Below are 16,558 nucleotides of genomic sequence, written 5' to 3'. Positions count from 1 at the left end.
ATTCCCCAAGGCTGCTAGGGAACTACTAGCATTGTGGCAGGATTGGATTAGTGCAGAAGAACCACAATTCTGCACATTTCGCGTGTGGCTTTCAGGACACCTGATCCAGCTCATGAAAGAAGGGGAAATGTGCAGGACAGTGATTCTTCAGGTCTGGAAAAACTCAAAATTATTGCCTACAGTAAATTAAGAGACAAGGGAAGTTATCATACCAACTCTGCGGTTGAGTTTAGCGTAGCCGGCGCCAAAATCAGGAGCAAGTACAGAAGAGCTGCTGAAGGCGCTGTAGGGGAGAGGAGTCGCCAACACCTCGTCACAGCGCTCTGGAGAGAAAAACACACAAACACAACATTTAGGGTTTCACTAATTGCTTAAATGTGACTAGAATTATCTCTCTCTTTTAACTTTTGTACTTTCTTAGATTTAATTTGTTCAGTACAGTTCATTTGTGACTTTAACTGAAGCTTATGGTTCATTTTTGGAGACTCTGTAAGCATTTTGACGGGAGGTTTTTCCTTGTAGGAGAAAATAATCAAACAAGAGTTCATCTTCAAAGGAAGAGATGGACGAACAGTCATGAAGAGATTGTGGCAGAGAGTTCTAGAGTTTGAAGGCTGTGGAACTGAAAGACCTGCCACCGATGACCGCATGTCTAATACAGGTGACAACTAGATACCAGAGCCAGAGGATCTAAGGGAATGTTTGGGACAACAGGGGTGAAGAAGTGAACTGATATAGCTAGAATTGAAGCCATGAAGAACTTTAATAGTAAGCAGGATGATTTTGTATCTGATACAGGAAAGTTTCAGTAGTCACGGAGGCTAATGGAGGATGGGAGTGGGTATACCATGTAGTAGATTTGAGGACTACTTCTGAATGAGCTGGAGCATCAAAAGGTAAAAGCATTAAGCAACATTTTAGCATCGTCATCAGTGTGCACATGGTGAAGTGGTAGCAGGAAATTTTAGTGATAGATTTAATGTGCTGCTCAAAAGAACCTTACCTTACTTTTTAATAAGTACTGTATTACGTAATAAAATTATGAAGATGATTTACATTTATTCATCATGCATTCAGCTCAAAGTGCCGCACCAGGACGTTACGTCTTGTTCTCATAAAGTGTGGCACATGGAAGGCAACTGAAGCAAACCCTCTACATCTGCATTTTATCACAGCTGAGAAAATTCATGTAAAAAATTCATGCACTCTGACCAGCTCGGGCTACAAGTCAAATTACACAAACAAATATTAATACTAGAAATGTGTTGCGAGTTTGGTTGGATGCATTAAACCAAGAAACACTGGGCACAAGACGAAATACTCTAAACAAGGTGCCAATCCACCTCCCCCTAAGTTAATGCTTCTCCAGGTCATCTCATGCACAATATTTAATAAGAAATATTCACATAATTGCAAATGTCACTGAATTAATGCATAAAATTAATAATAACTGAAATGCCCCATTTGCATTAGGTTCTGCCTGAAATCTGCTCTGAATTGAGGGTTGGATAGAAATTGCAGTTTATAAAAACAGAACGTCCTTCATGCTTAACGGCGTCATTCTAATGTGTTACTCACAGCCAATTAAATGTGAATATGTGCAATTTCTCCTCAAATTGTTTAGAGAAAACAAATGTCAGGTTTGCAAAGTGAAAAGCAAAAAGCTTTCAGACATTGTAAAGCATTTTCACTTGATGTGATTTCCACTTCACTTCACCTCCCTCCCAACACATGCTGGTAGGTAGATTGTCAGCTTAACTGTCCCTAGGTGTTAGTGAGAATACGAGAGGAAGACAGAACGAGAGAGAGGAAGACAGGGAAGGTGAAAGGATGAGAGAGAGACTCAGAGAGAGCTGCTGAGTAACTTGATCTTTATCTTCCATGGCCTCAAACGACTTCCCTCTCAGAAACTCAAAGTGCATTAATATTGATCGACCCGCATTATTCACCTAATGCTAAACCACCATGCTAGCACCAGCACCCAAGCTTTATATCATCTAGGATTGAGTAAATACTCTGTATTTTCATAACATTTTCATGCTGTACAAGGCTTGTGTACTTTAGGGAACCTCATACCGGAGCTACTGTATGTCACCAAAATCTTAATGCTTCTAGTAAGGTTATCCCAGTTCAACATGTCTGACTGGAAAGAGGGTTCCTATGGACCCCTGGTAAAGGTACAGATACGATTACCTTTTATACTTTCACTTTTGTTGCTGACTCAAATATTTTTGGACCTTAAGTTCTGTGCATTTGGGGCACGTGTGACAACAGTTTGTGTCCGAGCTCAGTCCCGGGTTTGTGTCCTGACTCTGGACCACCTAAAACAAAGGTCTGGTGTTTAAATGCTGCTATAATTGAATAATTAGGTGTGTTTTTGTTTTTTTTACCCAAGGTGGTTCTGACATGTAACTTTCACCTACTTGAGGCCAAATCCTGTGAGTCTGAGTCTGCCACGTCACCAGTGCCATTCCTGCTGGACCACTGGATGTGATGGGTGGTGGAATGGTCAGAGACTGCACTCACAATGTCCAGAAACTTTGGATTAAACCTTATTACTGTATTTATAATTTCCACCCAATGAGGAAGGGTCCCTATTAAGTCTGGATCCTCTTAAGGTGTCTTCTTTATAATATAGGCTCTGAATGAGCCATTAAGAAGCCTGAGGACCCAACACAAGACAGAATGTTCTAGAGGAACAATAAATACGATCAGTAGGAGTCTGAATCCATTTGACGGCACTTAAGATGCGCTATTTTTGCATATAAATAGATTAGCTTTGCAGCATCTCTATATTGTCAGCCTCATCTTCTCCTTCTGACTTTGCAAACACTCTCTCTCTTTCGCACACACACACACACACACACACACTCCAATTTTGCTTAATATCTCACAATTAGCATAATCCAATGTCCACATTCATCTGTGTGCTAAATCCACAGCAGCCGCCTCACTTTGGGAACACACACCTCTAAAATGAGAGTCAGTGCTGAGCAGAGTTTTAAAAATAGCCCGTGTGTCCTCGAAAGGGAACGACTGCACAATTGGGTGCCTATTCTGGGTATCAGTTCACAGATTCGTACCTGAATGTGAACCAGCAGATTTAAGCAGATCATCACTCGAGGACTGCGATGGACTGAGACCCTGTCCAGGGGGTCCCTGCCTTGCATTTATGTGTTTTGTGTTCAGGTCTACATCTGTCTGCTTCTCTCTCTCTCTTTATATAAACTGGGTCTCAGCTCAAGAACGTGCTGATCGTCTCGGTGGCGCCGGCAGACGTGCAGTGCATTAGTCTGGCAGAGGTACAGGACCTACTGCATCTCTTTCTGCATCTCAACAATACAAAGCCATTGTTCTTGTGTTCTCAAGCTTTTCCTTTACGAACAGAAATTATACTAGTGTAAACAAAAAACCGAGCACTGATGCATGTCTGATTCACTTAGAAACACTCCTCATAAAATTAAATCAGGCGTTTTAGCCACACATATTGCTAACAGAAGTGTAAAATGTATTTTATAAAGAAATTCAGCTTGACTTTGGTGTGGAAGAGCACCGGCGCCCTGTGCTGCATCCTGACATTAACCTCGCTAAACACCTTTGGGATCAACTGGCACGTCAATTGCCCAACCAGGCCAACTTTTTTGCTTAAATGCTCTTTTAATTATGGCAGAAATTCCCTTAAACCCTTAGAAAATCCTGTAGAAGAGAGGGTGAGCAACACCATATAAATGCTGATGTTATTAAATATTTCAATAACACTCTCTTATTCGACTAGCTTCAGTCTCTTGACACGTTTTTCTCCAATAACTGTCACGCTGTAACACCACCTTTACTGAAGAGACACTTCCAGACTTGTCAGAAACACTCGTTTTAGTGGGAGGTCCTTTAAGACGCTGAGACACGTCGACTTTTCTTAATAATAACCTCCCACCGGCTTAGAAAAAAACGTCAAGTTGTCAGTTCAACAAGCCATGGGTCTTCATGTCAGAGAACTGAAACATCGTGACTGAAAGCGAAAGCCAGAAAGTAGGAATCGAATTACATTCAGCCTGCTGCAGATATTTATATCACACTCTAACTGCAGTGTCATTGACTGTTAAAGCAAGAGAGGGAAAAAACTGCAGTATTGTAGGTACACTGTATGGCCAAAAGTATTTGGACGTCTGAGATTGTAATTAAATCAAACTTGGAGGAATTAAGATAAACAGCTACAGTTAAAGACTCAGAATCGAGGTGGGTTCGAGTAATAAACTGCTGCGCCTCTCAAGGGTCCACCAGGCCTGCCTAAAAAAACTGATGCACTTAATAAGGCCCACAGGAAGAATATGTCAAACTCCTAACAGTAACCAGAATTCAGAATTGACAGCTAACAACACTTTAATTTCTTTTCACATTGAAAGTTGTTCTATAGAAACACTCTGTATTATCATTCCAGTAAAGATGTTTGATTCTCAACTCTCCTGAACTCCGGGTACTACAGTATCCGACAGTATAAATAATAGAGTAAGCCCTCTCAGTTTTCCACACTGAGTTTCTGTATGCATCATTAGTTAAAGCTTGAACATAACTTATAAGACTCAATTATATCTGTGCTAATGGACCTGAAGAACATTCTGAAAAATCGTCCATATAGCTGATCAACTTCAGCAATAAAAGCACTTAAATTACAAAGAAGAGCAAAACTAAACTAAACACACAACAAGACTGGTTTTAATTACTGGTTTACAGTGTTTCCATTGCTATTTATATTCATGTAGCATTCATCACATTCATATTTTATTTATTATTGCGGTTGATCATGCTTCCTGACAAGCATAGAAGGCTTGCGCTCTTCTCTGGGGCTGATAAGATTCATTGGGACTGACAGGCATAGAGGTGACACCTCCATCTGTGGGCCTGACAGGCACAGGATGCTACTTCCATCACTGGGACTGACATACATAGAAGTGACTCTTCCATTACTGGGACTGACAGGCATAAAGGTGACGCCTCTCTCATTGGGAATGAAACAGTATGACTCCTCCATCACTGGGACTGACAGGCACAGAGGTGACTCCTGCACCACTGGGAAAGGCAGAAACTCCATTACTGGGACTGACAGGCATAAAGGTGACTCCTCTTTCACTGGGAATGAGAGAAACAGGATGACTCCTCCATCAATGGAACTGACAGACACAGAGGTGACACAACTATCACTGTGATGGAAAACAGTATGACTCCTCCATTACTGGGACTGACAGGCATAGAGGTGACACCTCCATCACCAGGACTGACAGGCACACATATGACACCTACATCAGTGGGACTAAAAGGCATAGAGGTGACACTTCCATCACTGGGACTGAAAGAAACAGTATGACTTCTCCATCATTGGGACTGACAGGCACAGAGGACTACTATACTAGAATGTATAGGTGCAAACACAACTGGGAGCAACAGGCAAAGAAGCAAAACCTCATTTGGATTTGCAAGTATAAAAGCGTAAGACTTAAGTTATTGGACGGATGGACAATGTATGATTGACCCAATGTCAAAACGCCCACACCTTTATCAATGAGACTGGCAAACATTTAAACCACACCTACTTTACTGGATATGGGTATGATGGTGTTGTAACCCAGATAATTCTTACAGGAACTGACAGAACTGTGGTGAACTGCTTTATGTACAAAAATAATTCCAAATGTATATACAGATCATAGCTCCAAAGGGAGAGCAACTCTATAATCATACAGATGGTAACAAATTCACAGTCAGGTGGCCACATACTTTTGACTATACACAGTGTTCTTGTTTTATATGTTGAGAGGACACTTTTTCCTTTGTAATTGCCATGCAAACTAAAGAGGTTTTCTGAGTAAGAAGAGAAATTAAACTGCTTTCTTCTCGAGGTACTCGAGCAATTCTGGTGGGAGACAAAGCCGAGATGGAGGAGCATAAATTAAATTACACTGACATTTCTATTCAGCGTCTCCCCTCCGGCATTAAAAAAAACATAAACTTCAGTGTTTGCACTCTTGAGTTAAAAAATAAGCATTTAGTGGCACAAACAGTAGCTGCAGGGATCCTGGGGGGTGAGTGTGTGGGAGTTGTGTTGAGACCAGGTGTAATAGCACTGGGAGTGAATCCAGTATGTGTATTAAATTAATCGGCTATGTGTTAGAAGTAGAGTTTTTTGTTTAGTCATCTATTTATGTACATCTGTACCAAATGCATGAACCATGACGAATACTATGAATTATTATTTTCTATACTCTTGCAAGTGCTTAATAATGTCTAATGCATCAAAAGTCTAAGTCCTAAACTTAATGATTTTCATTACAAATCTCAACCACTACTTGAAGACCAAAGAAGATCAATAAGTGCTGACGGCCATGGACCTTCCTCCACAGTTACCTGACCTAAACCCATCAAGCATTTATGAAGGCACCTGAAGAGAGATAAAGCCGAGCGTTCAGTAGCATCACAAGATGTAGTTTGGAATATTGTGAAATCAGGGCCTTCTCATTCACTCACTCACTTTCTGAACCGCTTATTCAATTAGGGTCACGGCGAGGGGTGGGCTGTCTATGGATTGGTGCTGGAGCCTATCCCAGCTTTTCAATGGGCGCAAGGCACACAGTAACACCCTGGACGGGGCGCCAGTCCATCGCAGGGCAGACACACATACACACACAGCCATTCACCTATAGGGCAATTCAGTGTCTCCAATTAACCTGACGGCATGTTTTTGGACTGTGGGAGGAAACCGGAGCTCCCGGAGGAAACCCACACAGACACGGGGAGAACATGCAAACTCCGCACAGAAAGGACCCGAACCGCCCCGCCTGAGGATCGAACCAGGACCTCCTTGCTGTGAGGCGACAGTGCTACCTACCGAACCACCGTGCCGCCCAGGGTCTTCTCCATTCATGAATTAAAAAATTTATGTCAATTTTAACGTTTTTGCTTGAATTTCTTTGCTAATTACATCAATTATAATAAAAAACCCCAGTGTATGACATTTGAGAAGCATTTTACTAACAGTCTCAGTCTGACACCAACTGTTGACATACACCCATAAGGGACATGTACGGCACGGCAGCCTTGGGATTAAATTATTTCTACAGCTGCTCTTTTTCTTTACCTAAATGATTGAAACACATTTGTGCCTCAAATATATGAATTTCAACCTTTATACATTTTCGTGTTTGAACGAGAGCCCAAACTGTGAATATTTCATATTTCCAGGTACCCTGAAGGATGCAGAGCTCTTGTAAGTCAGACTCACAGAACATAACATCTAAGGTGAAACGTGTTCTGTGGATAAAGTAGTTTTGAGAGAGACTGTGTTAGCTTTACAACACCTGAGACTCGACCACACGTTTACACTGGTACAGACCTCACACCTCTCTCACATCTCTAGAGTGTAAAACCTGCTGTATTATGAGGGCACAGATGATAAAAATGAGCCCCAGCAATGAAATATCAGGTTCCTGATACAGCTCTGATAGGTTTTGCTTGATAGAGGCTTTGAAAAGTCCTCTCTGCAATGAACCCGATAACAAAATGATTCTGCACCTGAACGTGAACACGTAGTGTGTGACTTCTGCTGTTATTATTTAATAGAAATGGAAAATGGAAATGGAAATAATATCCAGTACAGTTCTAGTAAAGTCTGTTCATTTACTTATTCATTTTAAAATCCTGCTTAGAGTCACTAAGGTTCCTGGACCTGAAACCCTGGACACAAGGCAGAAAAAACACACCCTGGACAAGACGTCCTTAATCACGGGACATCACACTTATTCACTCATTTACTTAGTTACATCCTGGGGCAATCAGAGTACCCCGAGACAGGGTACTTCAATACCTGGATTGGTCACAAGTCAAAAAAATGGTTTGCGGAAAAACAATAATAAGAAATAAACTAATATTTCTAAAGGTACATAAAAACGAAATGAACTTGCACACAAACACCCCCTTGTGGAGGCTTTACGTTACATCTTGTAAACCACAGTGGGACCAGATTGCCACCAATTTCATTCATTAAGTATATTTTGCTTTGTTTTGGTCTGATGAATTTGATGTTTTGATAAATTTTATGTTTTGATGTGTTGCCTTGCCCCGAGAGAAATCAGACATTTGGAGAACATATAAAACTCCTTTTAGATTATGACCAGAGGCTAATCTTAACTGTGTGATGTGATTAATCCTGCTGTTAGACAATTGCAAGAAAGGTGCACACCAAAAGTATGTGGACGACACTTTTATATCCTGAGTTTGGGTGTAAGGTAATAGGGTATGTCAAATACGAGCAACGACAAGCTTAAGGTTCTGTGTCCACATACTATTGGCTACATAGTGTTGTGGCCAAAAGTATGAATTTGAGTCCCATGTTTGAAGTTCGTTGGCTCGGTGGGTAGCACTGTCGCCTCACAGCAAGAAGGTCCTGGGTTCAATCCCCAGGCGGGGCTGTCCAGGTCCTTTCTGTGCAGAGTTTGCATTTACTCCCCGAGGGCAGTGATAGTTCAGTGGTTAAGATACTGGACTAGTAATCATAAGGTTGCCGGTTCAAGCCCCACCACCGCCAGGTTGCCACTGTTGGGCCCCTGAGCAAGGCCCTTAACCCTTGATTGTTAAAAATTGTGTTCAGTCATAATTGTAAGTCGCTTTGGATAAAAAGCGTCAGCTAAATGCCGAAAATGTAAAATGTAAATGTAAATGTGTCTGCGTGGGTTTCCTCCGGGAGCTCCGGTTTCTTCCCACAGTTTAAAAACATGCAGTCAGGTTAATTGGAGACATTGAATTGCCCTATAGGTGAGTGTGTGTGTGTTTGTGTGTGTGTATGTGTGTCTGCCCTGCGATGGACTGGCGCCCCGTCCAGGGTGTTACTGTGTGCCTTGCACCCATTGAAAAGCTGGGATAGGCTCCAGCACCCCCCCAGTAACAATACAGTAACACTATGCAGCAATACCAGGGTAAATATACTGTAACAGGGGCAATCAGGAAGGAATTCATTTCTTTAACAGACCCCTAGAAATGAAATACTGAATAAAAAGAAAGGAAAAATAGCATTTCCCAGCTAGCACAATCTCCTTTATATAATGCCAAGTGGCCACTTTCCTGCAGTATGAACTAACAGCATCATTAGCAATGGATGAACTCGAACGAACAGTGATAACAGCAGTGTCTCATGAACCATGGCTAGTCGAGTCGCGTCATGCTAGCCTGACTGGCAAAATGAAGCACTGGCGCTGGCATGCAGCCACCCTGCTTTCTCTCTTTCCAGGAATCAAACTCAGGCTCACACAGTCAAAGAAAGCTTTCTTCAGACCTTTTATCATTAATCAATATCAAATTTCATTTTCTGGCATATCATTCCTTCATCCTGTGGACAGCCAATCCCGTTCTTCTCTTCTCACTGATGGCTGCTCTCAGTATCTACACCCCATGTGCAGAAGCCTGCAGGCAGGAAGCATCATCGTGAAATCAATGTTCACAACTTTCCGTGTCTGCTAGGAGTTCCATCATTCGGCAGAGGCTTCGCACTGAGCAGAAAGACACAGTGGCAAAGTTTAACAGACTCTAAAAGCAGAGTTTGAGTCTCTGTGGTGTTTGAGATAAAAGTTTGAGTCTCATCAGTGTTTGAGACCAGAGTTCTAGTCTCAGTGGTGTTTGAGGTCAGAGTTTGAGTCTCATCAGTGTTTGAGGTCAGAATTTGAGTCTCAGCAATGTTTGAGACCAGCGTTCTAGTCTCAGTGGTGTTTGAGGTCAGAGTTTGAGTCTCAGCAATGTTTGAGATCAGAGTTTGAGTCTCGGTGGTGTTTGAGATCAGAGTTTAAGTCTTAGTCATGTTTGAGGTGGTGTTAAAATGAAATAGAATGAAATGAAATAAAACCCTGCGGTGTTGTTTTAATTCACGAACTCAAAGAAGTTAAGAATTCTTAAAAAAGTTGAAGGAATTTTCTGTTTTATGTAACTACAGTTCAGAGAGTTTTTTTTCATTACAGTCGTTTAACTTCTCTTACTTACATAAGCCAGCAGTTGTTCTGTAACCAAACATAAATGATTTATTATTCAACCAGCAACTGTAAACGTTAAAACGCTGACTAAACACTGAGAAAATGAACGCGCTCTTCAGAGAGACATTTAAAAAGTACTGTACTGTAGCTATTTTAATAGCTTTTTTAATAGGAAACTGTCAAAAGAGGGATTAGAGGCACTGAATTTACATTTAATCATCTAACTGGGAAATCAGACATGATCAGACGGACTGGTTACAAACATATAGACAAAAGCTATTTCCAAAATAGTTGGGACTTGTCTGTGATTTGTTAATTCTCTTGAACCCCTAGTCTAGACTAACTTTTACTGACTAAGGTTGTATTTCATAAATATAAACACATTTAATTCAATTCTTGCAACACACTCAAATAAATTGGGACGGGGCATGTTCACAACTGTTACATCACATTTTCTATTAATTACAATTTTTGATAGTTTGGGAACTGAGGACACTGATTGTTGAAGTTTTGCAAGTGGAATCTTTGCCCATTGTTGCAAAAAAAAAAAAAAAAGATTTAGGAGACAGATCTGGACTGCAGGCAGGCCAGTCAAGCACATGCACTCTGTGTCTGCAAATCCACACCGTTGTAGCCCATGCAGAATAAGGGCAGTTGTAGCCCAGTGGTTAAGGTACTGGACTAGTAATCCAAAGGTCCCTGGTTCAAGCCTCACCACTGTCAGGTTGCCACTGTTGGGCCCTTAAGCATGGCCCTTAACCCTTAATTGCTAGACAATATAATGTAATAAGGTAAATAAGGTCTGGCATCGTCTTGCTGAAATGACCATGGAGTTCCCAGAAAAATACACACCTTCGCATCAATGGTGCCTTCACACATATACAGGTCACACATGCCGATTTGGTTGGCTTTGGCATCCAAATCCCTTTTTGTCTTCGCCACGTCTTGATATCTTTGATGTTACAAGCCTAAAATCAACAGGCGCGTCTTGGATTCATTCACCCGCTTTGTTAGCTCATTAACACACGCTGAGCTTCTTTGTTCTGCTGCATTGCTCTCCACACCGTATCAGTTCACACCGGGTTTACAGATGAAGCGAGATCTGAATGCTGATTTAAAGAGAAAGAGTGCGAATGCTTCCTTTAATCCACCACTCGTCTTTATTTTCCATTTCCATTCTAGTCTTGCTTGATGTCACAGTGGAGGAAACTAGCTGCTGCTATTCTGCATGAGAAACTTTACTTGCTTTGTATAGAACTCACGCATAAACTTGCTTACTGTCACATATTCATTATCTAACCGGGATCTAACTTCTCTGTGCTCTTATTGGTGCATCCACATTATTGACCTGCTCATACATTATTTATCCAAGTTCCTAATGGAAGTATTGTGGCTGTGTCTAAAACTGCTGCATACTGTGAACTTCTAAACAATTAATACAGAGTTTGATCAGCACATTCCTGGTAACCAGGATAGAGCACTTCTGTCCAGCGTGCATTTGCCAGTCAAAGTGGAAAGTAGGAGCGAAACAAGTGTGGAAATATTAAGTGCAGCTCAGTAAAAGTGTCCATGTACCCGTATCACTGGTTCTAACACACCTTCAAACTCTGGCTTTTGAACTTTGCATCAGCAACATAAAATCAGGAGGGTTAGTGGTTCTTTTTTATCCTTGGTCCAAAAATATTGTAAGAGTGGAAGTCCATCTTATACAAGGGATCTTCAAAAAGTTTCTGCACTTTTATATTTTGGTTGGAAGCGGTGAGGGTGGGGGAGGAGTAATCGGTCGTGTCTGAGAGACGCTTATAGTCCGGATTTAGCTCCAACTGATTTCCACCTTTTTGGACGCTCAAAGAAGCTTTAAGGGGAAGAAGATTCTCATGTGATGATGATGTGAAAGCAGCGCTGCATCAGTGGCGTATAAGTTGAAGTGCAGAGATGTCTAAATCTTTCAATAGTCTTATGGAGTGTAAAGCAATTACTTCATTCAATAGTTGGACACCCAGCAAGCCTCAACATGGTATCCACAAGACACAAGACTGGTATCTGGTACCAGTATTACAAGCAGTTTCAGAACGTTGTTAGATGGGCCGTCCTACAGTTCATCTGGTGCCATTTCTTCCATGAATAAACATGCCTGGATGTCCAAGGGATTCATCAGACCAGCTGCCTGGCTTCTGTTTATCTGATGTCCAGTTCTGATCCCTCCATGTCTAGTATAGGTGCTTCCAACAGTGGCAGCATGAACAGTTCCACACACATATATGGTGCACATGTACAGTAGGTGTGTTTATCCAGCTTTGCAGTGTTCACTGCACATCTCAGTAGACCTTTTATAAGCAGGTGCAATACTGTGCAGTGTTTAATTTTCTAAACAACACAGCATGTTTCTCAGGAAGCCCTCAGGATTGCAAAACGAATCCACCCTCCCCGAGCCCTTTCGGTATGACTGAGACAGTAAATGAAGGCTATATTGGTGTGTGTTGTAGGTGTTCATAGTTTGGGGCAGTCCGGTGCCTTTGTTTAACTGAGTCCATCTGACAAAGACCCCTGCCTTAAGTTTGGGGGAGGGTCAACATGGCAGAGAGGCGGCACGCGCTTTGACGAATTAGGGTGGCAGGTGCCTCCAGTTTCAATGAGCTTTCTCATTAGCATCACAAAACAAAGACGCTGTAATCTGTGCAAGGGTCACGAGGGTGTGAGCTTATTACTACAGTATGATCAGAGTATTAAAAGATCTGCATCTTTTTGCTCAGTGTATCATACTTTATTTATTTATTTACTTTTATTTCCAGAACGAATGAGACACGTTTCATATTTCTGCTTTAATACAAATTGGCGTGAAGTCTGTTTTCAATAAAATGTTATCATGTAAGATAAACAGACAGCTTAACCTCACGACAGCAGAACATCACATATCAGTTTCTCATTCCTGAGACTTTCGAAACATCTTAAAAAAAATACATCTTAATAAATACCACTAACGACATAATGGTGTCAACACTTAGAAAGGACTAGAATTAGGAGGACGGCTGGCCGTGCAACATCTAATGCTCGTCTCAACACAGACAGCACTTTAAATATTAGCAAGCATCAGAAAACAATACTTCACAAGAAGGTAAAATATCATTTATTTAAGTTGGAGATTGATTTATAATGATGTAGAGGCAGGACTAATACCACAATCATAACCCAGTCTTCTCCATTCATGAACATATAGACCTACTGTGTATATACTGTGTGACGATGACTGATACTGACGGATGCTTGTGTTCCTGTGAATTGATATGTAGGAGGTTCTTGGAGGTTTTGCTTTTATTAGAGGTGTTATTTGGAGATCTAGACAGTTATGCATGGCAGAGATTAGGATGTACGTCTGACATTGAGAAGTGTCACTTTCTAGCCCTCAGTATGGTACACACTACATCTCCAACACCACAATTGGTCTGGTCTATAAGCAGCCAGGTTTTGATGCCCCCTGACTTAAAATAAAATTTCATGTATGTTTATTATTAGCCTGATTCTGAACAGGTTCTTGGATGATTTATAAGAGTTCCTCAAAAATCCAAAGAGTTATTGAGGTCATGTAAAGACTGAACTACTTTGGATTAAAATAGATCTCACAGACAGTCCGGGTCACTGCTAGAAAACATCGACTATCAGAATCAGCACTTTAGGGATTTAGTCATTCATTCATTACAATTTAAACTACGCTTTGCTAATAATATGCATTTATTGTAAAATGCTCATTTTTATTATTTAATTTGAACTTTGAAGCTTGCACTTCTAGTTATTTCTAATTCTCTTAATATTCCTACCAAGGCCTGGAATATTGATTATAACTATATAATATTAATACAGCGATCAATGTCAGAATAGACAAAAATTTGAAATGGTGACATAAATACACACATGGGACATTGATTCAGATTATAGAAATGACCTGCGTACTGTTTAGACTCTCAAGGTTGCCAGATTTTTCCTAAGTATAGCTTAAGGCTCTAAAACACGTACTTCCCTATAACCTTTATAATAAGGAGGCAATAACAAATACATACTGACAATGCTGATCCCATTATGTGTGAGAAAACTGACAGATTTATAGTGAACCCATTAATTATTCAGATCGCTTTCTTTTTGCCTTTTAAAACTATAGCCCATCATTTAAATCGCAACAGGTGGACCTCACCTGTTCTAGACCCATCTCATGTATAATTAAAGCAAACAGAAAGTCCACTATTAATGAGAGATTTTAGTATTTAATTACATTTTAATTACATTTAGAAAAACTCTTAATACCTGTTAACTTTATTATTACCGGTGATCAAATATAGATTGCTGGGTTAAAATGGCAATTACATTTAGTCAAAAATGAATCCACAACAAAGGTCAGGGCACCTAAATACTTTCCGAACCCACTGTTTATGAAGATTGTTTTTACACTGTGATACATTATTGTCTAATTGTAATCAGACTTTGTAATCAAATTAGTGTAACTGAATAATAATGGGTAATATATAAACCATTATAATATATAATATATATATAAACGGAAGATGATCTTGTTTTCCTAATGCCACATACGTCATGTGCAACCAAAAATCCAACATTAAAGCTATTTTTATTATAACAGAACAAAACACTCGAAAACACTGTAAAAAGCTTTATAGCTACAGTATTACTGCTGTGATTCACTCTAGTGTACCATGTACTTCACTTCTCTACGCCAGCATGGCAATTTGCTGCATGCCACCCACTTCACCATCTGTGCCAGCGTTCAGCTAATACATATTTTGCTTCATAAAATGTCTGTCACAGTTCATTTATTTTCAGACGCCACAATTTAACAACTTTAGCACTTTGTTGCCAAGCTGTTGTTGACAATCATAAAACTTAATTCAGAAGTTGAGATACAGCTGTGCAGAAACTGATCTGATTTCATGGTAAATTCTAGAAATAAATATCACCCCACCTAACCTTGGCAACATACTACATTTATTAATAGTCAACATGATTTAAGCCTTAGTATGATTGCACTGCTGCAGATAAAATATATTTTGTTTTTTACAAATAAGGTCAATGATTACAATTATTATTATTATTCAATGTTTACATTTACTAAGACACTGTTAGTAACTGTATCTGAATTTTCTTAGTTTACTAAAGAACCATTGCAATGCATGCTTATAGGGTGTGTGTGTACAGATGGGTTTTTTGTTTTTTTTTATCACTGTGACCATATTTTACCCTGTAAACAGAAAACCAAAACACTGTCTACATGTGTGGCTACATACATATAATCATAATAAACATGCAGAAGGTGGATTGCATCTTTTTTAATGGTATCTAGGTGTAAGTGAGTGATGCCCTAAGATTTTGTCCAGGGTGTATCCCTGACCTGCTGTCTCAGTGGAACATGACCCACTGCAACCCTGACCAGCCCATGCTGCAGTTAATAAAATGCTTAAATAGATGCCTACATGGAATCAAACCCAACCGACTATATAGTAATAAAACACTTGGCTTCTATTAATAAGACGAAAACACAAACTTGAAGAAACTCACGTGTGCATCCTGCAATGCATGAATGATGAATGAATGAATAATATGATGAGATAATTAAAGCTCTCTGGTTGATTAAATTCTGATTAAATAATGGTGTACTCACGACATGCTGTGTATTTCAGATACACGTTCAGTATCCATAACAGGACTTGAAGCTGCACCGCTCCAAACCTCCGCATCTTCACCTCCATCCCCATGTAAACAAAGGAAACCAGGCCGGCTCTCCCCCTCTTGTTCTCTGTACGGGTGTAAGTGCACCCCTCCCCTGTCGGAGGGGTCCCACCACACTGGTCCTGACGGCTTTCCTTTATGTTAGATGAATGAACACAGGCTCCACACGAGCAATCCGATGTTTCCTATATCAGCCAGTAACGACGGCTTGTACATTAGTGTGGAAGCAGCGCGGTTTCTCGAAGCATCTTTGTTTCTCTGCTGGTTCTTTCTGCGTCTGTCCGCCTGTTCTCTCTGCATGATTAAACCTCCATCAGCTACACTGGTACCAACATGTACTCGAGTACCTGGCCGTTGTCTAGTGCTGAAATGAAGCAGGTTTACGTCCCCCCCCGCGGCGTTGTCAAATGGTACAGTCCGCCATGCACATGCATTGGAAAACAGGCAAGAGAATGTACAAAATAGGGGTGATCTCAGGGACGGTGAGTGTGAAAAATAAAATATTAGGTGAAAAAAAAGAAAATAATTTTAAAATATTAATATATATAGTTAGATAAATAGATATATTTTACCATATAATTAAAAGAAATAATAATAATAATAATAATAGCCATCATGTAAGGGGTGGATTACTAATTTACTAATTAGGGGGAAATATTTTTTAATATATATAATTAGATAAATAGATATATTTTAACACATAATTAAATAATAATAATAATAATAATAATAATAATAATAATAATAATAATAATAATAATAATAATAATAATAATAGCCATCATGTAAGGGGTGGATTACTAATTTACTAATTAGGGGGA

The 16,558-nt window shown here is 40.1% G+C and overlaps 1 protein-coding gene across 1 annotated transcript in view; it reads right to left on the bottom strand.

The window, feature by feature from the left end:
• cntnap2b (contactin associated protein 2b) overlaps positions 1 to 15,763 on the bottom strand; it is a 38,307-nt gene extending 22,544 nt beyond the window's left edge. Inside the window, exons 1-2 of the mRNA XM_062987279.1 lie at positions 15,670 to 15,763; positions 213 to 323 (exon numbers count right to left, since the gene is read on the bottom strand). Coding sequence (XP_062843349.1) covers positions 213 to 323; positions 15,670 to 15,763 — 205 coding nt within the window. The remainder of the gene's footprint in view (positions 1 to 212; positions 324 to 15,669) is intronic.
• Positions 15,764 to 16,558: the final 795 nt, after the last annotated feature.

Source organism: Trichomycterus rosablanca, chromosome 25, assembly GCF_030014385.1.
Source record: "Trichomycterus rosablanca isolate fTriRos1 chromosome 25, fTriRos1.hap1, whole genome shotgun sequence".
Classification (NCBI taxonomy): domain Eukaryota; kingdom Metazoa; phylum Chordata; class Actinopteri; order Siluriformes; family Trichomycteridae; genus Trichomycterus; species Trichomycterus rosablanca.
This window is presented reverse-complemented; position numbering and strand designations above follow the sequence as displayed.